General features: G+C 58.4%; 1 protein-coding gene across 8 annotated transcripts in view; it reads left to right on the top strand.

Moving 5' to 3' along the window:
• MROH1 (maestro heat like repeat family member 1) overlaps positions 1 to 27502 on the top strand; it is a 52889-nt gene that overhangs the window by 6846 nt on the left and 18541 nt on the right. Inside the window, exons 7-32 of one of the 8 annotated variants that reach the window (XM_064507987.1) lie at positions 4875 to 5026; positions 5460 to 5600; positions 6563 to 6655; positions 8568 to 8646; positions 9812 to 9925; positions 10328 to 10401; positions 10753 to 10872; positions 10996 to 11163; positions 12060 to 12167; positions 12461 to 12605; positions 12733 to 12773; positions 13410 to 13551; positions 14122 to 14174; positions 14947 to 15054; positions 15851 to 15970; positions 17645 to 17767; positions 18956 to 19102; positions 19320 to 19346; positions 21268 to 21390; positions 21902 to 21981; positions 22522 to 22657; positions 23798 to 23893; positions 24286 to 24390; positions 24599 to 24734; positions 25343 to 25455; positions 26458 to 26610. In XM_064507987.1, coding sequence (XP_064364057.1) covers positions 4875 to 5026; positions 5460 to 5600; positions 6563 to 6655; positions 8568 to 8646; positions 9812 to 9925; positions 10328 to 10401; positions 10753 to 10872; positions 10996 to 11163; positions 12060 to 12167; positions 12461 to 12605; positions 12733 to 12773; positions 13410 to 13551; positions 14122 to 14174; positions 14947 to 15054; positions 15851 to 15970; positions 17645 to 17767; positions 18956 to 19102; positions 19320 to 19346; positions 21268 to 21390; positions 21902 to 21981; positions 22522 to 22657; positions 23798 to 23893; positions 24286 to 24390; positions 24599 to 24734; positions 25343 to 25455; positions 26458 to 26610 — 2897 coding nt within the window. Of the gene's footprint in view, positions 1 to 4874; positions 5027 to 5459; positions 5601 to 6562; positions 6656 to 8567; positions 8647 to 9811; positions 9926 to 10327; positions 10402 to 10752; positions 10873 to 10995; positions 11164 to 12056; positions 12168 to 12460; positions 12606 to 12732; positions 12774 to 13409; positions 13552 to 14121; positions 14175 to 14946; positions 15055 to 15850; positions 15971 to 17644; positions 17768 to 18955; positions 19103 to 19319; positions 19347 to 21267; positions 21391 to 21901; positions 21982 to 22521; positions 22658 to 23797; positions 23894 to 24285; positions 24391 to 24598; positions 24735 to 25342; positions 25456 to 26457; positions 26611 to 27502 lie in introns of all 8 variants that reach the window. The other 7 variants (XM_064507986.1, XM_064507992.1, XM_064507991.1 and 4 more) reach the window with 7 other exon arrangements.

Here is a 27502-nt window from a genome sequence, read left to right as displayed (position 1 = left end):
TTTTATTGGAAGTGACTGGTGTGAGGCTGGAGGGCTGGTTAATGTCCGGGAGCAGGGACGTGCCCATGTCTGGGGAGGGATGTATAGCTGCCAGCTCTCGGCATGGGAATCCAGCAAAAGGCCTTTTCCATCTACGAGCTGATCTCCGTTGCTCCTGTTTCGTAGCCCGGTGAGCGGTGGCACCCATGGCTTCTTGCTCTGGCCAGCAGCAGGCAAATGCGAAGGGTCTCCTTACTCCTGAGCCATCCTGACTCGGGTTGAGGTGAAGGCAGGGAGGGGTGGGGGAGGAAGGAGTTACTGGAGACCCAGTTAATAGCAGAGAGCCTGGCTTGTGGGGCCATGAGCCTGGCGACCTCCAAGAGCCCGAGTATTCGCCCTGATAGGAAAATGCTAGGAGGATCTAATACCACAACTATTCCGGGGCAGCTCTTATTCAAGTCACTTCTGTAATTCTCGTGAACTGGTTTCGGGGTATGACACTTCTGGTGGGCTGGAAGGATGTCACATGCTTCGTTTCCTCTGAAGTCCTCCTCCAGTTTTGGTCTTGTTGACGGCTATTTTTTGTGCAGCAGGTCTGTGCCGGCTGCTGCTGGCAGTCGTGGGCCGGGTCGGTACCGGTGCTCCCTGGGCTGAGACCCACGTGTGCAGGCGGGGAGAGCGCTGGCTCGGCTCCGTCCCTGCGTGTCCCGTCCACGCTGGCTGGGGTGGTGGGTCTCTAGCTGCTGGACCTGGTCTGTCTCACCAGGTGTTTGACCCAGAAGTGCTGCCACTTACAAGGGTGACAAACAGCCGATTCGGTTCTCCCTCTGTCTCTAGTAGGAGCTAATCCACCTTTGCTAATCCCCGTTGCCTGATGTCGCTCCACCAGAGTCGCTCTCCGCGTTCGGGGTGGCAGCGTCTGTCTCTCCGACTGCAGGACAGTGCAGAGCCCTGAGCTGCTTCGCTGTTGGGAAACGGGTGTGAAATTATGGCCTTGTGAACGTCTGGCAGGGGATTCACAGAACTGGTTTCTGCCCAGGGTCTGGGGATGCTGCTGGCTCTGCGTCAAGGAATAAACGGGGTCAGCAGGAGCCTCCCAGAGAGCCCTGTAAATTGCGGGGATGAACGTGCAACTAAGCCCAGCAGAATCTGTTCCTCCTGGAAACAGCAAAGCTTTATTTAATGTCTGAACTCTTGTTACTGGAATCTGCTGCAGTCCAGTAGCAGTTTTATACTGTTAGAAGTGAAGTGCTGCTTCAGCCTGAAGAGCTCTTCTCTTATGTTTAGCTCAAAGGAAGAAAGCGTAAATCTCGAAATGCTTCTGTGCGTGCCTGCTCTCGGAAGGCTAGAGCCAAGGTCAGGTAATCTCTGTGAATGGGCCGTGTCCTCCTTAAACAGCCGCTTCATGCAGCAGCCGTGACTTGGTATCAGGCTGGAGAGTCTGCGCTGTCTAGACTGCCAGCCGGTCACTGCCTTTGCCCTCGCGAAGGGTGTCAGAGTTGTTCGAGCATAGCCAGACTCTTGCAGCGGTTTAGCTGTGAAGGTTTAGTGCGGGCAGTTTAGGCTGCCCGGGGTTGACCACAGATATCAAACTACATCTTGATAGAGCACAGCAGGAAGCCTGGTATTATTCCTGTCTGAGACCATTGCTCCAAGGTGCCTGGCCCAGCAGAGAAAGGATCCTCTGCTCAGATGCGGTGAGAAGTGGTGGGAAGGATCCCGCAGGGAACCCGCCCAGGTGGGTTTGCAAAAGGTAAAACTCAGCCTTGAGTTTCAGGTGGCTTTTTCCTGAGCAGTCTTCCAGTGTCAGTAGCTCTTTCCTCCTCCATCGTTTCCAGTAATATGGTAATCACTTCGTTAAGCTTTGATGTACTCCCTATTATCTTCTCCTTTTGGTCCTGAGAAACCTAATGTCTTGGATCGTCACGTGGGCCCTTCCGTAATAACCTCCTCGTAACTGCTGCTCTGCTGGAGCACAGTGAGTTTCTTTGCTTTTGGAAAGTACTTGGAATCTCTTGACTTGTAGCCTCGAACGTGCGGATTCTCAAAAAGGCTGCCAGGACTTGTGGGATCGGCGGTGCTGGAGGGCACGAGAGGAGTGACCGTCTTTACACGGCCCTGTGCAGATTGGGGACAGCCTAGTGCTGTCCCCAAAGCCCTTGCCCGGGCCGTGGTCAGTGCCTCTCGGCTGCTGGAGCTGGGGGAACCCGTGGTGGGTCTCCCCCGGGGTGGCTGCACGGGTCCCGAGAGACCCGGTCTCAGGAGCAGCGGCCGAGTCCAGTTCAGGCCGAATGCGGAGGCGGCGAGGAGAGTCCGGAGACCTGATCCTTGCAGCGCTGGCGCTGGGGTCATCGGCAAGATGCCACTTTCCGAACCTGGGGAGCGCCGGGAAGCGGCGCTTCCGGCAGACGGTGCCGTAGCAAAGGGAGCGAGCTTCCCAGGCGCGTCCCGAAGCCTCGCTGGCTGCAATGAGTGCCCCAAGCGAGCATTTCCTGAGCAGCGCCTATTTTTTGGAAAAAAGGCAGGGGAGACATAACACTGTCTTATCACCCACCTGGATTTAAGCTAGGGGAGGACTCTCGGACGGTGTTTTCCGTTCTGGAAGACCAGGCCTTAGCCCCGGAGGCGATAATCCCTCCCGCTGGGCAGACCGGCTGCCGGCAGGGCTTGTTCCCTGGATGCCGCTAGCCGGAGAGCGGCGCGGGAAGGCATATGACAGCGATAATCTGGCTTCGACACGAGGTCACCGGGTGAGGAGCGAGTGACTCAGCATCTCGGATCTTATCGGGCTGAAAACAAGCATCTGCCGCGGATGAGAGCGGAGCGTGGCTGCTTTCCGCGGGGGCTGTGCCTGCCCGCTCCGGCCACGCAAGCCTCGGTGCTCGGGGCCGCGGCTCCCGTCTCGGGAGCTCCCCGCTCTGCTCTTCCTCCCCCGGAGCCTGCTTCCTCCTCCCATCAGGGTGATAATTTTAGCCAGCGTGGGTGCATTTAGCTTATGATCAGCACGAGCGTGGGCTGCGGGGGCCCCGGAGAGCCGCGGGCCGACGTCTCGGCTCACCTCGCCGCCTCGAGGTACGTGGGGCTCCGGGAATCGCGGTGAGCTCTCCCGTCCCCAGGACGTCGGATACGGCCGGCGCGAGAGATTGGGCACAACTGAAAATTCAGAGTCTTTACCTGACAGCAGCCTCTCGGGGAAATGTGGAGGAGCCTGACTGGGCTGTTTGTGGCCGTTCTCGCACCAAAAACGCTTTGTTTATTCCTTGGTCGGTTCTTGCTGGGACATGTGGCTAACCGTGTTTCCTCCACAGCCGGTCTTCCCTCTTCTTTCGTAACGCTTAACGAGCGGGAACCTCGTACCTACTGGCGGTGCCAGGAAGTCATAAGGTCTCCCCTTGGCCAAGCTGTTTCGTGACTAACAGATGCGGGACGTGGGTTGTGCAATCCCTCCCTCCGGAGGAGCCGGGGCGACCCGTGCTCGGCTCTTTTCGGGCAGGAGCCGGGTGCATTTCCCCTTCCCTGGGCAGCGCCGCGTGCCCCGGCTGTCCGGGGCTGGTGCGGACGGGGGGAGCTGCCTGCGGGAGCTGCAGGACTGTCCCTGTGCCGGGGCGGGACGAGGTCCCGGTGCGGGGACCGGGGGTGGCAGGGCGAGCTCCGCTCCGTAGCAGAGCAGGGGCCGAGCTGCTGGCTCATCCCTCTGTTCTCCCGCCTGCCTCGGCATCGCTCCGCACGCTTCACGCTCCGGATGCTCGGCAGCCCGTGGTGACGCCGATGGTGGCTGTCCCCTGCCTCTCGGGAGCCTGCGGTCCTGCTGTCCCCCGGGGAGCCAGGACGCTCGGACTGACCTCCGAAACGCCCTTTCTCTGGCTGGAGTCGAGGAGCTGCTGCCCGAATCGCTGGTCTCGAGGACAGAGCCTGTGCACGTCGCCTGGCTGGGGGAAGGAGGCGACTCCAGCGTGGGGCCGTGTGGGGCAGGGACGGACCAGCGTGGCTTGGAGGTAGCGACCAGGGCACCCCAAAACGAGCGCGGCGGCTGCGGAGAGGCTTCTGGCCGGGCGTTTTGCCCAGACTTGCCTCGGCAGGCCAGACGCGGTGCGTGAGCTCTGCAGAAGGCTGGTAACGCGCCGACCTTGGCGGCCGCGGCTGCGAAACTCGTGTTTCGTGGCAGGTAGCAGATCCTCGCCGACGTCCCGTTCAGTGCCTCCAGCTGCCAGGTAGCTCCCAAAGTTAAACCAGGCGAGCGTGTCCAGCCCGTGCGTGCTGCCGGCTGGGACGTTTCCTGGTGTTAGGTGATCCCTTGGCCGGTTGGGGAACTGCACAAAGCCATGCCTAAGGGGGGAGATGGAAGCTAGATATCCCTTTCAGTAGTTTCAGTGCGAGTCTTGTGTTTGAGCCAGAAACGATGCCTCTGCACAAACATGATCTAGTTGCTGGTCCGAGTTGCAAGAGGAAAAATAATACCAGTTCACATGCAGCACTTGCCGGCCCAGGGACTGGAACAACCAGTCGAGGTGAGGACCTGTGCCGACTTGCATGTGACTGGGTGGCTGTAACACTTGGCTGGCCTAGCTAGCGAATGCCTAGGAATACCCGTGTGGCTAATACAGACTCCCGATGGCTAAACGGGGTTGAGTCTCTGGAGCTGTTGCGTCCGTCCCGGACCGGGAAGCAGAAAAGCAGTGCCGTGTCTCCGTTGCATGGCTATCTGCCAGCATCCCTCGTAGCCAGGGCCTCTCTCGGGAAGCGTCTAAAGCTTGCCAGCACGAGTCTTGGTGCATATGCTCTCCCTTGAGATGCTGCCCAGTAAAACAGCACTTCAACCATCTGCTTTCCGCGGGGCTAAAACAAACACTGCTTTGTAGGCGTGGAGAGTCTAAATAAGCGAATCTGTCTCATAGCTCTGCAGCACTTCAGCGAGAGCATCCAGGAATACTTGGCCAACTTGGACAAGGCCCCGGACCCGACGGTCAGGAAGGACACCTTCTCGAATGAGATTTTCAGCGCGTACGAAGTGCTCTTCAACAGCTGGCTGCAGCACCGGGAAGCCAAGGTGCGGCCGCGGTGCCCGTGAGGACTGACGGTGTGGTGGGACCGTGCTGGGAGCTGTGCGCAGGGGCGCTTGGCTGACACCGGCACGGGGACGGTTAACCTGCTCTCCGTCCTGTTGTTTCTCAGCTGGGTCCCTGTAGCGAGGACGTGCGTCCCAGGAAAACGAGCCCCTGGCTCTAACGTAGGGCCTGATGCTTTCCTCCTCGTGGCCTGCCGCTCTGCTTGGTTCCCCCGTGCTCTCGCCCATACCCGAAGCGCACAGAGGACGCAGCTTGCCCCTGTGCCGGGCTGGCTTTAGGATGCTGCCGCTGGTCTGGGAAGAACAAGTGACGGAGGGGCGCTTCGCTGTCCTTTCGGGGGAGCGGCAGTGGCAGTGCAGGCCTGTGCTTCGGGATTTGGGCCGAACTAATGCAGGGCGTGATCTCTCTCTGCAGCTGAGGCTGGCGGTGGTGGAGGCCATTGGACCTATGAGTTACTTGATGCCCAGCGAAAAGCTCGAGGAGCAGCTCCCTAAGCTGATCCCAGGCATTCTTGCCCTCTACAAGAAGCACGCGGAGGCCTTCTACATATCCAAGGTAAGCGGTGTTGTGTGCCGGTGTCGCTGGCTGAGGACCCGTCCCTGACCCTTTCAGGGGGAGCCTTGCTGGGAGCATGGGGTGGGTGGTACCTCAGACCCACGAGGAGCTCTGCTCTCCCCTTCCTCGCTTGCTGGGCAAACCCAGGTGAGACCAGACTGACCTGCTCAGTTTGCTCCTTGTTGCTCTAAGGCTCAGCTCCCTTCTGAATGGGGATGTGCTGCAGCACTGTCCCGGGTCAGCCTGGCACGCTGCAGGCTCTCCTGCCGGCAGCAGGTCGGAGCATTGCTTGGCAGCGTGGATGGCTTTCTGCGGAGGAAAGGACCGCTGAACAGTGGCTCTGCCAGGTCTTGAGCACAGCGTATGGCTGCAGGGGAACGTGGCAGCAGCAGAAGGGCCTTAGCCCTTCTTACTACTTCAGTGCCTCCACCCGGTTAGACTGGGCTGCGGTTGCCTTTTTTGAATATTTCCAAGGATGGAGACTCCACAAGCTCTCTCTCTTCTGTGAGAGATTCCTTCTCCCCGCGTTGTGATCCATCTTGCTGCTGAGCCCCGGTGTTGTATGGGTGTCCCTAATAACCTGGCTGGATGAAGTGGGCTGCAGTGCCCTGTCCTGGTACCACGGCTGGTGCTCACTTCTCACCTGGGCACCCAGCCGTGGCTCGGTCCGCGTGCAATGTGCCAGCATGTCTCTGCTCATGGAAATAGTAGCTGGTCTCATGCAAGTGTCTCAATCCTGGGGGCAGAGGCAGCTCCTGGGAGCTTCCAGCCGTGTTGCCCTGGCAGCTGGGCTGTGCTGCTAGCTGTAGTCACGGTGGGTTCGTGATCACTGCTCTCACCTGCAGCCCTTTCCCTTGGGCTGGCATGTGCTGACCTAGCACGTGGATCCCGGTCCTCCGTCCTCCTTTGGAGTCCCAAGTCCTTACCCGATGCTAACGGCAAAGTGTTCTCTCGCTGAGCAGAGCCTCTGCCAGATCCTGGAAGCTTCTGTCAACATCGGCAGCCGCAGCCTTGACATGCAGCTGGACTCTCTGCTGGGCACCCTGCACCCCCAGGTAAGGGGCTGGGGGCAAGCGGCTCCGTGCAGGAGGACGGAGGGGTGGGGAGCGGCGGTTTCCTGGGGGCTGCAGCATGGGAGTTTGCCGTAAGCTTGGACTGCTCAAGGCTTCTCTCGAGTCGGCCTGAGATGGGACACGCGGCCTTCTTGGCCTTTAGAGCTCTGTCCTGCATGACCTGGTCCAGGGACTTGCTTAGAAACAGTTTGGGCTACTGCAACGAAGGAGCCACATGGAGTAGCTGCATGTGGTGCAGAAATCCTCTCACCTGAGCTGCGAGGAGGAACCTTGGACAAGGACTCCCGTGGTGTCGGCCTGTGGCATCGGTCACCAGTGGAGCTCGCAAGGGGAGATGGTGTGGGAGGACTCGTGTCCTGGTTAGAAAATGGGCTCTGGTGCTGGGCTCCATGGAGAACGTCACGAGTCCCTGAACAGCTTCCTCTGACTGTTCAGGGTGCAGCCAGCATCTCCCACCCTAGCATCAAACCTGGGAGAGCACCAGGTCCTGCTCCTGCTCCTGACTTCTCCTGGGGATGTTCCTCAAAGGGATCATCAACCATGATGAGCACCACATCAAGGTCTCCTATTCTCACTTCCCCGTGTTTCCGGGAGTTCCTGAGCACGCTGGAAGCCAGGATGGGATCCTGCCTCCTGGCACGTTCTCACCTTGGTCGCAGCCTTGCGTGCATCAGCCGGCTGGGCTGCACAGCAAGCGTGGCAGAGGCCCTTGGAGGCTCTGCTGCTGCTCCGAGAGGGTTCTTGCTCACCAGTGTTGTTGTCAACTCTCAAGCTTTGGTTATATGCTGTGTTGAAGGAGTCACAGGAACAGTCAAGTTTCTGGGAAGTGAGAGCAGCTCTGGCCATGCAGATAGGGAGAAGCTTGGGGAAAACAAACAAAAAAATCAAAATCTGTGGGCCTCTTAAAAAGCTTGTTTTTTCAAGAGTAAGCCAGGACATTGATTAGTCAGGGGGTGTTGACTGTGCACTGGCACATGGGGACCTGATCTCTGGCTGCCAAGATTGGACTCCTTCCACGGTCCTCTTCTGCTGCAGGGATTTGAGATGTCGTATTGCGAAACTCTTAAATCATGCTCAGTCACGAACAATTTTTAGTAGTTTAAAGTCTCTGAGTCTTGGAAGCGCCTAGAAGAGAGAGGTTGTCCTTTGAAATACACGTGTTGGTCAACTGATCTGTAATCCTCAAATGCAATAATGGTGCTGTTTGTAGAAACTACTTATAACCAGCTTTGACAGGCAAGCTGCGCCTGTGCGGCATGGGATAGCTCTGTGGGTCTAGGCCTTGGGGATGTGACCAGCTTAACGAAGCAGCTCTGGCTCAGTTGCAGACTGAAGCGTTGTTTTGGCAGACTGGAGTAGGCAGATGCGCATTGTCCTTGCTGCAGCGTCGTGTGTGCGGCTCTTAATTTTAATTGAATTAGAAGCCTGAATTATCTTCATAGCGCCCAGAAGGGTTGACTCATCTTAAAAGAGAAGCTCCAACGGAGATGGTCAGCTGGTCCCGGCTGGGTGGTGGTGTGCATTTAAATACTGGAGGGACCAGAGCCGCGGGAGCTGATAATCAGGGACCAGCAGCTCCTGAGCAGGCGTCTAATTCCCAGGTACCCTCCGGCATGACTTAACCTGCTGGTCTGAGCACGCACGGATGTTGTGCTCAGCCCCGGGGTGGAGGCCGGCTGCTTGGCAGGGAGCCTGCGCCTGGGGAGCACCGCCGTGCGCTCCCGTGTCGGAGGACACCGTCCCACCTGCCAGCCCCGAGCTCCGTCCACCCTTGGTCGTGGCACGTCGCCCGTGCTGAGCACGGATCTGCCTTTCCGCCTGCGAGACAGGACTGGCGCGGGGAGCTGGGTCTGCAGCCCGCTGTGGACTCACTGACCACGTGTTTCTCCAACAGATCTGTGCTCCTGCGGATCCATCCATCCCTCTGACGGTTAAAAATCACACGGAGGTTCTCCGGTGCTTCACTGTCCTCGGTAAGGGCCGTGCGGATGCTGTGGGACATCTGCTAGGCACGTGGGGAGGCGGCAGGGAGGGAGGGGCGATGGTTTCTGTCCTGGCACTAGCCCGTGTCCGGTGAGAGTGTTGCTCGCTGCAGCTCTTCTGAGCTGGAGCACGGGGCCAGCTGGACCCTGTCTGGGCTCCCACGGGCTCAGAGCCAGCCGTGCTCTTCTGGAGGGCCTTTGCAAAGGTGCCTGGTTCAGTTTCAAAGCTTTCTTCAGGGCTTTTTAAGCTGTAGCAGGCTACTTTGACTGCTCTTCAAAAACCAGGTACTGCAGCATGTCATGCCCCTTGGTCCGAGCCTTACAAGGGGCAGTAAATGTAGTTTGACTTTGAACATACCCTGCTCATCTGTGCTCCCTGCTGCTGTATCGTGTGCAGGCGTTACACGGCGTTACTGCAGACCTCCAGAGCAGAGCAGGTCCCTCGTGGCTGCTTTGCTCAGGCCAGGTGTAGCGGGAGACGCGGCCGACAGCTTGCGTGTTCCCAGCCCATGCGTGGGGCTCTGCAGCCGGATCCCGGCCTCCCCGGCTCTCCAAAATATCCCTCCTTGCAGAACGCCTGTGGCACAAACAGAAGTGCCCGCAACTGCCAGGAAAAGAGCAGCGGTGTGACAAGCTGCCGCTGAGTCACGGCTGGGTGATGTCCCTTTACTGCCAGCGTTCGTGCGTGGGAACCTGGCAGCCGGGTTGTTCGAGCCGCTGCTCCCGTTGCCCGAGCCGTCTCCAGGCTGCCCCATCTCTGACCCAGCCACCCTTCCACCAAGATGTTTCTCAAATGCCCGTGAGCGTTGCTCCAGTTTCAGTAACAGCTGAAATATTTTGGCAGAAGGGGCAGTGCTTGGTGAAAGGTGTAATCTAAACTCCCTCACCTCCCTGGAGAGCACAGGAAAAGAGCAGGGAGGGGAACAGCGGTGCTTTCTGAGCGGTGCGCTGTTTGCTGTGGCAAAGCCCTGCCCCGCGTAGCAGGCGTGCAGCCCACGGTTGCGCGTTGGGATTTTGGGGGCAGAACACCTCGCAGGAGGTGCTGTGCCTGCATCCTAAATCTTGAAGCAGCGTTAAAGGCACTGGTGCCTCTGACCAACCTGCTGCCGCCCCCGGAGTGAAGCACGTCCGTAACGGCGGATTTGGCCTCCCGCAGCTTGTTCGTTCCCGGACCGCGTGCTGGCCTTCCTGCTCCCGAAGCTGGAGAGCAGCAACGAGAGGACCCGCGTGGGGACACTCCTCATCATGAGGCAGATCATCAACAGCGCCTGTGAGTGCTGGGACCTCGGCAGCGATGTGGCCGTGCGGGGTCCCGGATGGGGATCTCAAGGAAGAAGGATGCTCCTTCCTTTCTTGTGCCCCTCGATGGGCCCAGGCTGCCTCCCAGGAGCAGATTTAAAGTGTGGCTGGATCCTTGCAGGCTGGTTGCACCCAAGCTGTCTTTACTGCCACTGTGCAGGCAGCAAAGAGCTGCAAAGGGCGGGGGGAATGAATCCATCCTTGACTGCAAGGCTGGGGAGAAGGAAACCAGTCTCTGACCATCCAGCCAGCTGAGGGGAGGCCAGGGACAAACCCGTCCCTGCCGGGGAAGGGGGGATGCTTCGGGAGCAGCAGGTCGGTCCTCGACAGTGCTGGGGCTTCACTGAGCTTCAGTGTCTCTCTTCTTTTTCAGCCTCTCAAATGGAGATCAAAAAGCCCTTTATTCTTGCATCTATGAAGCTTCCTCTGCAAGACAGCAACAATAAGGTAAATGGAGATTCTGCTGAGTGCCTCAGGGCAGCTGGGGTTTACGTCCAGGGCCTGGCACAGCCCTGCCCCTGTCACCTGCCTGCACTCTGGGTCTGCCAGGGTGGCTGTCCTGGGCCTCCTGCTGCTGCTCTGCCTCCCCTCCGAGCTCTGGCCGTGCCCACGAGGCGCCCAAAAGAGACCCCCCGCTAAAGGGGGAGCGTGCCGCTGCATTAGCGCAGGCAGGGACGGAGAGAGCAAGCTGCAAGGAACGTGCCCGAGGTAGATGGCCTTTTCGGCAGGGAGCATCGCTGCCGTGAAGCGCGGCCCTGCCTGAAGGGCTGCGTGTAAACACGGCCGCTCTCTCCGCAGGTGAAGCGGGCGGTGGTGCAGGTGATCAGCGCCATGGCTCACCACGGCTATCTGGAGCAGGCCGGGGGCGAGGTGATGCTGGAGTACCTCATCCGCCAGTGCGCGCTCCCCTCGGACGCGGTAAGGCTCCCGCGAGGCGCCCGAGGCCCGTTGCACTCTCATCTGCAGACCGATGCACAGCGTTGCAGCGAGGGCTGGTTCTCCTCGAGCCTGGCGATGAAGTAACTCGCTTTCTCTTTCTAGAAAGCGCATCTAGGTGGGATAAAACTCCTAAAGAAAGGTACCCAGGAGGGCCTAGGCAAGTCTCCCGCTGTAGCGCGGCCAGCCCATGCCTGTAACTGCGTGTGTGTCTCGGGCTCCCTGCAGCCCCGGCGTGGGCAGATCCGTGGTGGAGGCAGCTACGGACTCCAGGTCTCTGGACTTGCAGCCTGCGGAGCTCTGCAATCCAGCTGCTGGCTGCCGCTGTCCCCAGAGGTGCAGCGGGCAGGCGGCAGCACCTGCATGCTTCGCTTCGTCTCGGCCGTCTGGCCCGGCTGCGCTGCATGCTCAACCCCGAGCCCTCCGCGGGGGTCCCTGGCCTCTGGGGTTGGAGCGGCAGGGCTGACGTCCCCCACCTCGGGCCCTCGAGATGTCCGTCTTCCCAGCCCCGTCGTCCCAGCTCTCGAGCGCTCCCCCTTGCACAGCAGCACCGTAGCTTCCTCCCTTTCCTTCCCTCCCTGGCTCGTCGGGGTCCCTGCCTCCAGGGCAAAGAGCAGTGGAGGCTCGCTGCTGGAGCGGGGCAGAGGTCGTTGGGGTCCCTGCATCTCCAGCCGCTGCCGGAGGAAGCCAGCCGGAGCACCGGGGCTGCGCTAGGAGCAACCTCCGGCTCTCGCCGGCTCCCTGACCCCGCGGGTGGTCAGCTTGGGTCCAGGCTGGTGCGGGCAGCTCCCTTGTGTGAGCGCTTGGCTGGCTCCAACCCAAGCCCTGCCTGTCTCTGCAGGCCCAGCTAGACATAGGCATGACTAAAACCATCGGTGTGCTCAGATCCTCCCTTTCCCCTTCAAGCAGGGGAAGGGTGATGGGCTGGGCCGCAGGAGCTGCCTAGTCCCTCAGCGCAGGGGTCTGGAGGGCGTGCTGGAGGCAGGCCCTGAGCCAGGTTTCTGGCCCAGATGGTTCTGCCCGTCCCTGACGGCGTGCTGTTTGCCGAGCATGCTGTCCCTATGGCTGCAGAAACGTGTTTGCGGAGGGAGTGATGCAGAGCTCTTGTGGGCTGCCGTCGGCTGGCTGCAGCATCCCTGCTGACCTGCGCTTTCCCTCCCTTCCAGCAGCCCAAAAAGCAGCTGCCAGATGCCGATGACTTCACCAGCAACAGCGTCCAGAGCATCAGCGTCAACACGCTCTTTCTCCTCAGCACGACTGTCGACAGGATGAGCAACGTGAGTCTGCAGGTGCTTCTCCGTGCCTTGGGACGGTCGGGACTGGGCCTGGAGCCTCTGTCCGCACAGACAGTGCCCAGAGTCCACGCTGCCCCGAGGTCACACGCGTGATATGCCACGCGCCAGGCTGCCACAGCTACAGGGACTCGAGCACTTTGCTCCGTCAGCAGAAGTGCCTTTGACCTGCCATCCCCTTGCTCCTCTCCCTCCGGATCTCTCCTGCAGCCAGGCTCTTGCTGTGCTGCCCTGCGCCACCGGCGCGGGTGACTGCAGGTGCCCTCCTTTCCCCGCAGGTGCTGTGGCCGTACCTCCTGGAGTTTGTGACCCCGGTCCAGTTCACCAACGCCTTGACTCCCCTCTGCAAAAGCCTCATGTATTTGGCAATGAAGAAGCAAGAGGAGGGAGAAAACGCGTCCCTTATCCGTTACGACCTGAATGGTTAGTACTGCCATCTCCCCGGCCGGACCCGGGGGAGTGGAAGTCTGGGAACCAGGCAGCTGCTAGTCTGCTCCGTGAGCTGTCGGCGAGAGATGCTGTCTTATGCTTTTTTTCCTTCTGTTTGTAGCAAATCTTCCTTCGCCCTATGCTATAACTACAAGACTGCTGGTAAGTGGCCTGGCAGCAGAGCTCTTGCCTTCTTTTGTTCCTGGCACGTCCAAAGAAAGCACCCCCACCTCTCCCCCATCCCTTAAGAGCAGCTTAGGCTGTGCTGCGTGGAGCCTGCCCCAGCCAGCAGGTAGGGGGAACGGCCGGACCCTGCCCCGTTTCCTCCCTCTGCTCCAGGGAGAGGTGTCTGGCTGCAGAACTGGGCCATGCACTGTGCACCTCTTGGTTCTGGCACGTCCCCGTTCCCTCTGCGCAGAAGACTGTCTCCATGTAGGTCATGGAAACTCAGACTCCTTTCTAGATACAACCCACTTACATGGTTCTGGGCATTTGCACACATTTCAAGCTGCTGTCGTAGGGCTTTGAAAAAAACTGTTCTTCCGCCCTGTGGAAGTATGAGAAATGTTCTTTCTCCTCTTCACCCAGGGAAGAGTGCAGGATATAGAGGCACTCTCTCCTGACAGCACTTCTGCTATCAGCAACTAGAGCAAAAGGAGGCAACTACAGTTTTGCTGAGATGTAGAGACCAGTCACTTTCTAGTGTTGAATGCTGTGTTTTGTTTCATATTCTGACTCGCAACCTGGACATTATTTTCTCTGCACTGATGCCTTTCTCTTCCATCCCAAAACCTTCAGGTTGTATCTTCGCAGCCGCACGTAGGAGACTGCCGGGGGGCAGCCGCCCTGCGCCTGTTGAACGTGTTGCACTATAGTGTCCACCCTGCACTCGACCAGCTTTGGAGCAAGAAGGTTCCTCCCTTAGTGGAGTATATCGAAGGTAGGAAGAGGATTCCGCTCAGGAGAGACTTTGCTGGAAGCACCTTTGCTGGAAAACACTGGGCTGCGCGTGTCTGACCGTGCCCGTGTGAGGGTGCAGAGCCCTAGTGCTCTGGACGCAGGTGGTCGGTCTGTCCTCGCGAGGAGGTGGCAGCCCTGGAGTGCAGGCGACCAGGCTGTTCTGGCCACCTCTGTCCTAGGACGAGAGCCCCCGGCCATCCCAGTTTGGTTGTGTGGGGGGCTTCACTGCTGTCCGAGCAACAGGGTTCGGATGCTGCCCGCAGATAGGGTTATGATCCTCAGTACTTCGAAGCTCCCTGAGAAGGTGTTAAAGTCTTTCCTATTTTAGGGGCTTTAATTACTCTGCCGCCACTGATCCCTAACGGGACTCCCTTTGTGCCGCAGGTGGTTAGGCCTGTTGCACTGGGCACAGGATGAATGTTGCCGTGGGTTTCCCACGACGTGCCGTGTGTTTGGAGAGCAGTGCGCTCGGCTTGTCCCATAGTTCTGCCCGTGCTGCATGTTGCACTGTGAGGATGAGAAACAAGTGTAAAAATGTGCTTTCTTCTAGAGAACACAGAGAAATCCCTGTGCCAGAAGGAATGGGAAGAGAAGCTGCTCCTGGTAAGGGTTTCTGTGCCTATGGAGTTAACGGGTAGAGAAAGGGCAAGTTATCAACTCCAGCACTCTCCTCTGCTGGAGCTAGTTGGGGCTTAGCGTGCAGGTCAGCAGCAGCGTGTGCATGGTTGGACTTTCCTCCGGGAGAGAGGCAGGTATTTGCCTTCAGTCACCCTGGCTGTTAGGTCAGAGACTGTCTGTCATTCACTGTCACGTTTTCAGTTCTCACTTCAGAAATGAAAATGCAGGTTAGTGCAGAGTGTGATTTGCAGTTCCTGCAGGGAAAGTTAAAAAGGGAAGTTAAAAAGGAGCTTTCAGGCTTGCTGGTGGGTCAGAGAACACCAATCCCAGGTGTGTCTCCCCACTTAATTGGAGAACCTTAAAATAGGGCATCGAGAAGCAATTAAACCTGGGCAGGGTTCATCCTGCTCCTCTGAAGAGGGCTGTGTTATCTAGGTACAGGTTGCCTTGGAAAAGGCCTGACCCTGAGGAAAAAAGCATGTTTCTGGAGTGGGGGAATGGCTGTGGGGCATGTAGTCTGGTCTAGGAAGGGCCGGGTAGCCTCTGGTGATGCAGAGGGGGTTCATTCGTTCACTCGGTACAGATAAGGCTCCAGCTGTGTCTGACACAAGCTGCATACAACACCAACGGGACAGAATTCATCCCCTCCCCATGTTTTCTTTATTCTTTTGCTCTTGCCCCTCCTTCCTGAGACCCCTCGTTTAGCTAGAAGCAGACTTGCTGAGACGTCTCCTGACGATGGTTCTTTCTCCTGCAGTTCCTCCAGGAGACGCTGACAGCTGTGTCTGACAACGCGTGGATTTGCCAGTTCAGCACGGAGATGTGCAAACAGCTGAACAGCTACAACGGCTTTCCGCTGGAGAAGGTGATCCCACGGGGGAGCCGGGGGGTTCGACAGGCCGGCAGCGCTCACCAGGCCAGCGCTCGGCCGAGGACTGCGCTGGCTTGTGAAAGGGGCTGTAATTAAGCTGAAAAGAAGCGATCTGAACCAGGCAAAGACCCGGTGCAGATGAGGAGGAGTCAAGGGCCTTGTTTCTGAGCGCGTTGGTGCAGGGACAGGCTGCAAGGCTATAAGGCTCCCAGACCATGAGGAGAGAGGACAAGGGAGGCCTTGCTGCAGGGGGTCGGGAAGGAAAGGGTCTTCCACGTGCGGGTGGTTGCTGCAGGCCTTGGTGCTTCTGCAGGAGCAGGCAGGGCTGAGCCTGGCTTGTCTGATCACCGGGGCTGTAGAGACAGCGTTGGAAAATCTGTGCTCATTTCTCCCTCTGTCCTGGTTATTTTGTTCTTTCTCTCTGCACGGGGAAAAAGGGCTTCATTATACCTGTTCCTGTCTCTAGTGACCGGAGTTGGCTTGGTGCCTCTCCAGGGTTAATGGCTTATTCCAAGACAGAGCTGTTGACTTAGACCGAGCTCAGAGCTGCAGTCAGAAGGCTCTTCCTCAGACAGTGCTGCTCTGCAGCCCGACTCCTGTCCTACGCCTTCCCTCTGGGGCGTGGGCCTCCAGGGTGCTGCGAGGAGCAAGCTTTGTGCTTGAGCTGTGCAGCACATGTGCTGCTCTCCTGAAGCAGGCCTGGGCTCCGAATGGGACCTAGCCAAGCCTGCCTTCAGGCTCACCTGGGGCTTGGTTTCACAGCGATGTACCGTTTCCCTTGCTCTTCCAGAACTTCCTCTATAAATGCATCGGAACGACTCTTGGGGCGTGCGTAAGCAAAGACCTTGTGCAAAAGCAACTTCAGGAGCTCCTTGAAACAGCCAGATACCACGAGGAGGCAGAACGAGAGGTGAGGAGGAGTTGTGCCGAACGTCCCGGGGGTGGGAAGCGCTGCTCCCCTGCCCTGAGCATGCAGATGGAGCTGCTCCCTCGGGGGAATCCTTGGGTGCCAGGAAGGACTCTGCCCGTTTCTGGGGCAGACGTGCTGTGCCTGGGCCCAGCATGAGTTTGGGGGCCCATCGGGCTCCGTTGCTGCCGGGTGCCATCGTGCGGGCAGAGCTGTCATCGCTGTCCTGTCCTCCGGGAGCCTGCTAGGCTCTGCGCGTGCACGGCAGCGCAGCTAGCTGCGGCCGAAAGGGGCCCCTTGGCTCTTGCTGCGTCTTTGGGCTGGGGCTCGTGTGGCCCCGCAGGTTTGGGGAGTTAAACCAGTGCCACGGGAGAAAAACGGGAGTTTTCTGTTGGCTTGGCTGCCCGTCCTGGCTTGCCGTGTGGTCGGATGGGTTCAGCACTGTTCCTTGACAGCCAACTTTAAATTAGCACTGCTGAATTGCAAAACCTTCCCCGATTCCACGCTGCGGCGTTGGCTCATGTCTCTGGAGCAGAGATGCATGCCCGGCCAAGGCCGCTCAGGTGGGGCTCTTTCCCGGATCCTCTTTCTCCAGGAATGGCCTGTCCCTGTCACAGGGAAGAGGACCCAGCTCTTCCCGCTCCTCTGGGCTCCAGCCCAGCGGCTCAGGGTCACCCTGGGGCTGCTCTTCCTCTCTGTGGCTGTGTCCCCCTGCTCTCCAGAACATCTCTGGGCAGTGAGAGGTGTCTCCAGGGCACCTTTGTTCCCAGCAGCTCCTGACTGCACCGGGGCAGCCCAGTAACATCTCCGACCATCTCCCTGCGCTGTGCTGTACTGAGCCTCCCACCTGCCGTGCCACCACAGACCCATCTCTTAGGGATGTCCTGGAGCTGTTTTTCCTCTGCCAAGCTGGAGGTGCGCAGGGCTGGTGCTTCTGCGGAGAGCCCTCCCAGCCGGCCCTGCCTCTGCTCCCGGCTGGCCCCTTCCCCGGGAGCCCTGGCCAGGCTCCTGCTCTCCCTCCCCTGACTCCCCGCTTTGCTCTCCCGCTCTCTGCGGAGCCGGATCCTGCTCGCGGCCCCGCGTAGTGCTGTCGTGCACTGTTCCAACGCTCCCGTGCCGAATGTTACCCTGGTGCGTAGCTGCGTTTAAGTGCAGTGCAAACACAAGCTAATGGTGCCTGGCTCTGGTCCAGCTTACGCAGCTCTGTCAAGGGCTGTCTTGAATAAACTGTTTATGGAGTTTCGGCCCGGCTCGCTAGACCTCCTGGAGGTTGTAACAGAAAGGCAGGACCTGCTAAGCCTGCTTTGCTCTTGGCTCCAGTTGGAGCACTCGACCGCGCTCCTGACTCCTGGAGAGCGGGTCGCGTCGGACTGCCGGGGACTGGGCAGCGAAAGGACCCCGTGGCACGGGACCTGGGCAGCGAAAGCTGCTCCTGAGCGAGGAGGTTTCCGTGTGCTGTGGCCCGGCCGGGCTGTCCAGACAGGGATGGCATTAGCGTGCCCTGTGTTCCCTGGAGGCACGTCCCTGTCTGGGAGAGGTGAACACCGACTGCCAGGACTGCTCTCAGCTGGGCACGGTTCGGATGCCTGGAATTAAAGCAATAAACAGGCTTTTTTTAAAGTGTCAGTCGGGGCTGGTGAATTAATAGCTTTCTGCTAATGTGTTCACTTCCCCCAGGGACTTGCTTCCTGCTTTGGGATATGTGCAATCAATCACCTGGAAGAAACCCTTGCCAAGCTGGAAGACTTTGTTAGGTCTGATATCTTCAAGAAATCTGTGGGACTGTTCAGTATCTTCAAGGTAAGTGTCCCTGCTGTGGCACAGCCTGCAGCGAGAGAGACACGCAGGCTTCTTCAGGTGTGGTGTGTGCTGGATCTGTCCCCTGGAAAGGACTTAATTTCCTGCTTCAGTGTACTTGGCATGGGGCTGGAATACCCTCTGCCTCTCTGGAGAGACCTTTTTGGCATCAGAGACTGCTGGAATGAGATCCGAGTTCCCAGCTCTGCTCTCCTGCAGAGTCAAACCCCAGTGAAGCTGCCTGCTTGCTGGGTGGGCTGCAACAAGCTGTAACTTGGCTTCTGCATCCATCGAGGGGACCCTGGTGTGATGCAGGGTGTGGTTTGGCCGTTACCCTGGGTTTGTGTTTGACAGTAATCCCCCCGTGGCTCCTGCAGCCTTACGCGCTCCTCGGAAGAGGGGAGTGTTTCGCGCCCAGAGCGTTGGCAGTAAAAGCCTTTCCTCGACCTTTCTGACCCAGATGGCTGTTTTAGTTCCCAGCCTCCAAAACTGGGGTTGTGAAGGACAGGATTAGTGCTGAGTGCCCTTGAGAGGGCTGGCGGCAGAGCAGCCTTGACCCACACTGCTGCCCCATGGCACGTGCTCGCCCTGCGCATGGCGGGCACGGATGGAAAGCGGCAGAGCGCCGGGCACAGAAGAGTCCTTGGGCTGCACCAGAAAGATGTGCAGAGCCTGGGAGCTGGGAGAGGAGGCCGTAACGCGTTAAGGGAGCCCTTGCCCTGGCAGCGCTGAGCTGCCCTGCCGATCTTGGTACAGAGGGAGCGCTCCGGGATGGTGCATGTGCAATGCTCCAGCAGCGATGGCTAATGGGGCTGTGAACTTTCTAGCAGGGTAGATAGATAACAGCAGGCTACCGAAGCAACCTGGCCAGCATGGGACTCAAGCGACTTCCCTGCATGGCTGTAAGGAGTAATACTTGATGGCAGACTGGGACTCGTGCCTCAGCTGGAGAAGAGCTGTTAATGCAGCTCACACTCCTGGTGCTCCACTGGGACTCTCGGAGTAGCCACGACCACCAACGGGAAGGGAAGTACAGGTCCAAAACCCACGTGCTGAGGGTCCCTATCTTCTGGAGATGCTTCCAGCCAAACAGAGGCCCTGCAGAAGCCTCTGCCTCCTAAGGAGCTGGAAGAACTAGCCCTGGGTGCTCCACCAGCCTCCCCTGATTAACTTTCTTCTCTGCTGTAACAGGACCGCAGTGACAATGAAGTGGAGAAGATAAAAAGCACACTGATCCTGTGCTACGGATACGTAGCTGTATATGCACCCAAGGAGCTCGTGCTCTCCAGGATCGAAGCGGACATCCTGAAGAACGTCTTCCAGTACTTCAACACCAAGGTAAGCTGCTGGGATGCCCTCGTCCTTGCTGGAGAGGGAGAGCTGGCTGGTGACCTGACACACCTGGGAGAGCTGGAGCAGCCAGCTCCACCTGACAGGTCCTGGACCAAACCCTGGCTGGGAGCTGTGGGCAGGCCCTGGGAGGAGGTCATTCTCTGCAGTCATTCTCACCCCTGCATTGCTAATGTGCCTTGTTTTTTCTTTTTTACTTGTTCAGGTTCTGGGAATAAAGGTAGAAACCAAGGTACAGTGTGAGGCATTAAATCTGAACTACTCTCTCTGCTCTTTCCTCCTGTTCCTATCTGCCTCTTGCTCTGGATTCCCCTAGAGAGCAGCTCCCTCGCTGTCCTCAGCAGCAACCCTGTGCTCCTGGGCACTTGGGAGAAGCAGCGAGAGCTGCTACTCCCTACCCTGACCTCCAAAGTGAGGTTCTCAGTGCTGGGATGATCACCTAAAAGCGTCAAGACTTGCAGTCGAGGGAAAGTGAAAAATGCCTTTCCGGTAGGACAGGAGTCATAGGAGAAAATACGCTTCAGTCGCTCACCGCCATAGTGTTGAAATGCTGAGCTGAACTGACCAGAGGCTGCATTAGTCTCCTATAAGTGCTTAAGGCCCAGGTGGAGCTTATAAATTGCTGGCAAACCCGAGTCTGTCTTTTTCCAGCCTGTTCTGCTGAAGACGTGCTCTTCCCCTGAGCTCTCCAGCTTTCAGGGCAGCAGGAGCTCTGCAGAGTAGTCCCCAGGCAGAAAAGCAGCAGTCTGAGGCCAAGTTCAGGGTTGCACTTTTAGCAAGAAAGAGCTGGCCTCAAACTGCGCCTGCCCTAGAAACCCTGGGAAGCACGTGAAGGGCTTGCAGTACCCTCCCCGGAGCCGCTCCAGAGCACGCAGCACCGATGCTTGGTGAGCTGCTTGTCTCCCCTGCCCGCAGAGAGAGTTTTCAGGCAGCCCCTCCATCTCCTCCTGCGTGTGCACTTAGTTGGGGAAGTTTAATGACTCCAGAGACGAAGCTACAATCCACAGCTCAGCTAAAATTCACTAAACTAATTTCCCTGCTTCCCCCTGGAACAATCATTCAATGGCCAGATATTAAAACACAGATTACTGTCTTGGGGGGAACCGGGGGCTGTATTTTTTTGTATTTCTCTTTTAAAAAGCTGAACAACAAAAATGGCATTTGTCAAGTTGAAGTTAAACTGTCAGGCTAAAGAGACTCCTTCTCCAGACTCCACTAATGCGTTTTCCTTCTGGGCTCCTGTTGGCACTAACAGCTTCTGCAGAATGTCTTTCTGGCCACTGAGCACTCGGGACGTTCTCACTTGAAAACGCTCTTCTGGCTCCATGGCCACCTTTATGGGCTCACCTGGGAGCAGGGTGGTCAAGGGCTGGAACGAAAGCAACTCTTTTAATTGGGGAGCGGGGCCGTGTCTCAGCTTGTGCACGTACAAGAGCATAAACAGGCCTTAGTAGTTATTATCCCATTTCCTGGATCTAAAGAAATAAGTGCCCTCGCAACTAACCCCTCTGGCAGGCCTGCTATGAGGCTGCGAGGGGTTGCCTGCTCTTTGGAGGCTGTTAATCCACCGCAGCAGGGCGAGAGGGGAGCTTTCCCCAAGTGCCAGCGCACTTGGTAATGGGCAGTGTGACAAGCTGATCGTCCCGCTCGACGGGGCTCCTGTCACAGCCTGTGAAGCCATCAGCTTCCAGGAGCGACTGGTGCCTCTTCTTGAGCCTGTGATGTCCAAAAGGAAGTAATGGCTGTCCTAGACCAAGAGCTCTGTAGGAGAAGTAGTTCCTGGACCTGTGAAGAGCAGGATTTTGCTTTCTGGAGTTACCCCAAGCGTTTGCTTGCTCGGGGATGCTGCCTCACCAGGGAGGAGCTAGACCCAGCAGCACTTTCCTCCTTCCACGTGCTGCCTGGCTGGAAGCTCCTGGTGTCCGGTTGGGATGGGATGCCCTTCTGCTCACTGGTCACCAGAGAGCCCGTAACTTGGATGAGGAGCGGAGAGAGCTGGGCCCACACGCTACTGATGGCACAGGGAAAGAGGATCGAGCTGTCGTACTTGGCTTGAGCACCAGTGTTTGGGGGGTACCAAAGCTGGGTGGGACAGCAAATTGCCTTATGTGGGAAACCTGCCCTTCACTTCTTGCTCTGGGTTCTGCACTCAGGACCTGACCCTGAAGCTGTGCCTCATCCGGAGCATCTGCATGATCAGCCAAGCCATCTACAACGGTGTAAAATGTGGGGATTTCGTCTTTTCCCGCAAAGCTGAGCTCGTGGCCCAGATGGTGGTAAGAGCGCGCTCTGGGAAGCTGGAAGGTGGCCTGGCTTGGGGGTTGTTGAGAGCGTGGCATGGGCGCTGTTGCTGGAAAGAAGGAGGTTTCCAACCCAAATTGCTGAGAGGTGAACGCAGGAGTGTCTGCTTCCTCTCTGGAAGCCCGTGAGCTGTGATCAGGGAATATCCTGGAAGGGGCTGGCACGACCTTGCTCTCCGGAGCTCCATCCCCACGTGTCCGCTGCTGGGTGCCCTCCGAGCGGGGAGGTGAGTGGGGAGGATGGTCTCCTGGGAGCAAAAGCAGACCTGCAGTCGGTGAGGGATGGTGCTCCATCCCCTGGTCTGCGTTGTCCTAGGTGCGGGATTGCTGTGCAGCTTGGAAATTGGGGATGGTGGGCTAACGCAGAGCAGCTGTGGGCTTGCGGTCCTGGGGAGGCTGAAAGCTGCAAAGCATTTGGCTTGTGTCTAGAGTGGGAAGGGAGGTGGATGTGACCTTAACGACTGTCACCTCTTATCCCGCGCTCCAGGAGTTCATAAAAGCAGAACCGCTGGACTCTATGCGGACGCCAGTCCGTCAGCGGGCAATGATCACCTGCACTTACCTGGTGTATCCTTCCTCTGTGCTCGCATTTCTGGGAAAAGCCACTTCCAGCGCTCGCGGGGAGCCGATGCGCCGGTAGAGCCCGACCTGCGCTCTGCGTCTGCCCCGCGGGTCCGACAGCAGAGCCTGGCCCCCCCGGGGCACCCTAATAGAGCAGGGCTAGACGTAAAACCAGGCTGCCCGGGTAGCGCAGCTCCCAGCCAGCCGCCCCCGCTGCTTGCCGCGAGCCCGTCAATCCCGGCTCTCGGGCCCGGCTCTTATCGGGCTCTGCAATAGCTGTTCTTCCTACAGAACAGAGCCAAGGGCATTGCTCTCAGTTATGCAGAGATGACTGCTGAGCTGCTGTTAAAAATACTCCAGCACGTCACGGCTGCTGACACAGATACTGAGAACGCTCTGCCTGCCTCCGATTACAGCTGGTGCTGCTGAATATGGGGTTGAGTCAGCAGGAATGCGTATTAAAATCTCTGTTCCTGGCTTACCTGTAAGAAAGGCACTCCTGTGGGACTTGATCCATCTGTGGTGCTTCCTTAACCTGTGGATCAGCGTCCTGGAGCCGCATCTCAGCGACCCGGACAGGACGGAGCTGATCGATACCTGCCTCGCTAGCGTGCTGGCCCTCCCACCGCTGGACTCCGCGAGGGAGAGGGACGGAGGCGTAACGGATGCCTGGCACAAGGAGGTGGAGTACCGGAGCGCCGGCTGGGACAGGGACGCGTTGGCACTGCGCGGAGGCCTTGCCACTCCGAGCTCGCGCTGGCAGCACAAAGCAGATGCCGAGCTCACGTGGGGTCACTCGAGACCCAGCCGTCTGCCGCGGCTTTGTCCTGCAGCGCAGGAGGCCGCAGCCACGGCGGCTCTGGGGCGCTGGTTCAGGGCATTACGCAGACGCCTTCTCGTCGTCCTGCGATTCCCATGGAGTCCTGTTGCCCGAGCAGCTCCCTGGCAGCAGATCCGCAGCTGGAATGGCCTGTTTTCAATTCAGCTGGGCACCTTGGGGAAGCAAGCTGCACCATTTCCTCTGCTCAGTTATCCATTGAAAAAGCCTGGCCCTTCTGTGCACTGATAGCAAGTGAGAAAATATGTGCTTATCAGCAAGTCCAAATGCTGCTAATAAGAGCATGAACTCCCTAGAGAAAAAATCAAATGATCCTGGAAGCCCTGCAGGGTAGAAGGGGCCTTTACATAACCATCTTTTGAAAGGCTGCAGCTGCTTCTCGGTTGTGGTTGAGTGCTTAATGAATGAAAATAACATGCTGCTAATGAAGTTGTTGCAGCTGCTGGGTGGCTGCAGAGCAGCCTTGTACTCGGCAGCACAGCCCGCTGCTACCGCTGTTCCTTCAAGGTGAGCTGTGAAGCAGGAGCTGGGGCTGTGCTGATCCCCTGTTAGCGCTTGCAGGCACTTGACCTAAAAATTCACATTAATAATCCTTTTCTCCTTGCATTCCGTTCTGTGAAGCTTTGTAGATTCAAATTTTTTGAATTTATCCCAGAATAAGTACTGAAAGGGCATTGTAAACATCTCCAAAGGGCTCATCCAGACTGGGCTTGCTGGCACTTGTCCCCAAGTGGGAGATGCACCAAACCCTGCCATGAGCCCATGCAGCTCCAGTTCAGGAGGATTTTGCAGGCTGGGTTTCAGTCCCTGCTGCATCTTCCTGCTGAAGCTGGAGGTGGCTGCAGCTTGTCACCTAACAGCTCAGCGTCCTATAAGCTGAGAACAGGTCCAGAGAGGGAGATGTCTCTCCGTGCACACCTGGTCTGCCTCCCTGGGATGAGGCGCAGTGCTTGCGCAGCCTGTCATCACCTCTTTCCTCCTTAGCTACTGTATGGTGACACCATCAGTGCCCTCAAAGACCTGCTGAAGAGTCTCCTGCAGAGGAACTTGACCCCTCATGGGCTGCAGGACATGTTTGCGGTAGGTGCCACCTGGTTTTCATGGGCCCTCTGGGAAAGAGCAGGGAAGTGGAGGCACTGCTAAAGCCTTTTCCCACCTCCTCTCTGCTCCCAGCTGCACGTGCTGGCTGGGCTGGGTTTCCGCACGCCTGCGTTGCGCGTGGCTGAGCTGCTTTCTAGGACAGAGCTCTCCTGACGCAGCCAGGCATGCTTGGCCGTTCGAGCTCCTTGCCTGAGGACCAGAGGTCCCAAGGCAGAGACGGGTGAAGCTGTTAAGTATCAGCTGTCAGCTTTGGGCCCAGAACAGGGATTAGTGAGACTGGCTGTCATCTTTCCGTGTGACATCTGGTCCAGTGTGACCCTGGGTCCCCTCCTGCAGATGCTGCTCTCACTTCTGACGCTTCTCCCCTGTAGCATTTAGGCCCCTGGATCAAATCTAGCAAAGAACACGAGCGCCAGCGAGCTGTGGAGGTCAGCGCTGCCTTGCTGGACTTCTACCTGGGCAAACTGAACGTCAGCGTGAGTAAATACAGTGCCCAAGCGTCTTTCCTCCCTGCTGCTGCCAGCCTTGCTAGGGCTCGCGTGTGCATCCCTCCCCGTGAGGGTGGAAAGGGGCTTCGCAGCAGCGAGGAGGTGCCGCATCCACTTGAAGCGGCCCGTGGTGGCCCCGTGCCCTCCTCTGAGCCCCCCCATTTGCTAGTGTCACCTGTGTTTCTTCCCTACGCAGACCGTCATCCCCTTCTACAACCTCGGCGTGCTCATCGCGCTCTTCTCCCCGCGGTGCTCGGACTCCCTCGCCAGCGTTCGCCAGTACGCTGTCGACTGCGTCTACTGCCTGCTCTATATACAGCTGTGCTACGAAGGTAGGCGTGCGGGCGGCGGGGAGCAGTTTTGACGCTCGGCGGTTGATAGCAAGTGCCCTCTTCCCTGCTGCCAGGCAGAGGGATGCAAACCCTGTCCCTCCCTGATACCTCCACGTACCTGATCGCAAAGGATCCATCTGCGAGCCCAGTTTGCTGCAGAATGGCCAGAATTGGGGCTAACGTAGAACATCACTTAAGTGCTCATACTTGTAAAGTTTGGATTTCGGAGTCTTTCACAAACGCTTCCGTGCAACCAGCCGTGTGGCAGGAGGAGGCTTCCGAGCCTGCCTTTCCGCACGGCGATCTCGCTCTCTCCAGGAGAGGTCAGTCTTCCACTTGAGATGGGCTGAGCGGAGACCGGCACGGAGAGAAAGCGCAGCACGTTTGGTGCCGGGAGGGACTTTGTCTCGCTCCTGTTCTTGGGAGCGATGTGGCCATTTACAGGGCCCTCGGCAGTAGCTTCAGTTCCTTAGCTCCTGTCTCCAAATTGGGCCAGCTTGCAAGTAAAGCACAGCTCTGCTGCGTTTGCATGTCCCTTCGGGGTGTCTGCACTGTGGCACATAAAGCAGGAGGAATATCTGTTAACTGAATGCTCCCCCTGAATCCAGGGTTTGCCCGGGATCACAGAGATGAGATGGTGGAGGGGCTGAAAGCTCTGAAGAAGGGCCTGGAGGAGCCCGACTTCACTGTTCTCTTCCACACCTGCAACAACATCGCCATGGTAAGGCGAAGAGCAAATCCGCGTGGCCCCGGTCTTTGCAGCGTGGTCGAGCTGTGGAGCATGAGCTGCTGAGGACCTGATGCTTCTGTCTGTGTCAGCTAAAAGCTGATGTGGAGGTGGTCTAGCTGAGCCGTGCTACACCTGCATAGGACCCCCGCGTGCTCCAGAGGGTGACCGGTGGGGCTGCAGTACCACTGTGTCGTGCTCCTCGGCAGAAGCGCGCGTTTGAGGCCAGGTCTCTGGCTGCGCTTCCGTGCGAAGCACAGGGCACTCGGCTCGGGGCCTGGAGCTGCAGGGCTGCTGGCTTGCTCCCGGCGTGGCAGTGCTGTGGGTGAAGCTGCTCAGTGCCATCACTGGTCCAGATGTGGCTCTCAAACCACTGCAGTTTGAGTGGCATGGAGAGAGTCTGGGGCCTGGTGGTGAAGGATGGGGGGGACGAAGGCGGGTGATCAGCTCTGCTCCTGAGCTGCGTGGGTGAGCTCCTCCTCGGCTGTTTTCTGTGCCGAGAGCTGCAAGCTCTGGTTCACAAGGGCTTGTAGCGGTAGAGGAGAGGCTGGCAGTATCTTTCTGTTCTGGAAAAGCTGCTGTTCCTGAAGTGTCGCAGCTCTAGAGTGTGTGGTGAGAGCTGGGGAAGCAGCGTTATCGGTGGTGGCCAGAGCAGCGTTAATGCCTTGGCTGCGTCATCCTAACCTGTCCCAAGAGACCCCTGGGTTATCTGACCACGTTGGTTAGTGCCGTGGCGCAGGTGGACTCCCTCATCCTTGAGGGTCACGGCGTGGCCATTGCTCCTCTCTTACCACCGTTTTGAGCTCCCAGCTGAGGTTCCTCCTGGGCGTTGAGCTGAGACGTAGCTGTCCTGCTGCCCGCAGCTGGAGCTGCGGAGGGGCCTGCTTGGAGGGCTCTTCATCCGGGCTGCGACGATGTTGCGGAAGGGACCGGTCTCTTCCAGGAGCGACAAAACCGGGTCGCTCAGCTCAGCTTGTCGTCCTCCGTCCTGGCTAGGTGATTGGGAAGCGCGTCCCCCCCGACCAGCTGATGAGTCTCCTGCTGGCCATGTTCGAGGGGCTGGTGGACCCCGATAAGAACTGCTCCCGCGCAGCCACGGTCATGATCAACGCCCTGCTCAAGGAGCGCGGAGGCGTGCTGCAGGAGAAGGTGAGCTGCTGCTCGGCCTCGGCACTGCCTCTGCGGTCCGAAAGCAGCCCTGGAGCTGCCTCCCCCTTTCCGCGTGCGTAGCCTCTCCCTGCTGCTGCTGACTGCCCTGTTGGCAGCCAGTTTACTGGAGGTGATGGGCTTTCCCAGTGCGGGCAGGGGCATCCCAGTAAGGTGCGAGCCCTTGGCAGGTGTCTTGCCCAGCGCCAGCCCTGGTGGGAGAAGGGAGGTTTAACCCTGCCCTGGGGGACTCTGTATCCAGCGTTGCCGTTGAGCTCCGGGCTGGAGGAACGCCGGCCCCAAAGCTGCCTGGGGCCGCTGCTCCCGACCGTCTCTGCTTCCTGTGGGCACGTGCGCTCGCGCTGCGTCCAAGCGGCTCTGGAAGGCGGCTGTGTGGTAGGGAGGCTGCTCCGCTCTGGCTCTCGCGCGGGTTGAGGAGTTCAGAGAAGCTCACTTTACCAGAAGGGCTCAAGCTCCCTGTGAAACCTTTGCAGGCTCTGGGGGAGCCTGGGGGTCCTGGCTGGGAAGCAGGTCTGAAAGCTTGCAGGGCTTAGAGGTGCTGGACACAGAAGGCTTTTTTGTCTAATCCACTACCTTTAGGGCTAAGCTCCCCCTTTCTCTTGCAGTAATTGGAAACACCAGGTCTCTAGCCGCTCCTTGGGCTTTCTTTTGCACTAGAGCTTCTGCTACAGTCCTGCTCACTACCTATTAGCCTCTATCCTACATGGGATTGCTCCAGCTTACATGACTCACCTTTTGGTCAGATCCAGTCCAGCCCAGATCCTGAAATCTGAACTGATGCTAAGCCTCGGAGTCCGTGGGGCAGACCCGAGCACAGCTGGGGACGGAGCTCTCTGCTGCTCTGCACTTAATCTCTGGAATTTGCTGCCAGGCC

This window comes from Dromaius novaehollandiae, chromosome 2, assembly GCF_036370855.1.
Source record: "Dromaius novaehollandiae isolate bDroNov1 chromosome 2, bDroNov1.hap1, whole genome shotgun sequence".
Lineage (NCBI taxonomy): Eukaryota > Metazoa > Chordata > Aves > Casuariiformes > Dromaiidae > Dromaius > Dromaius novaehollandiae.
Note: the sequence above shows the minus strand (reverse complement) of the source record. Positions and strands in the feature narration are given on the sequence as shown.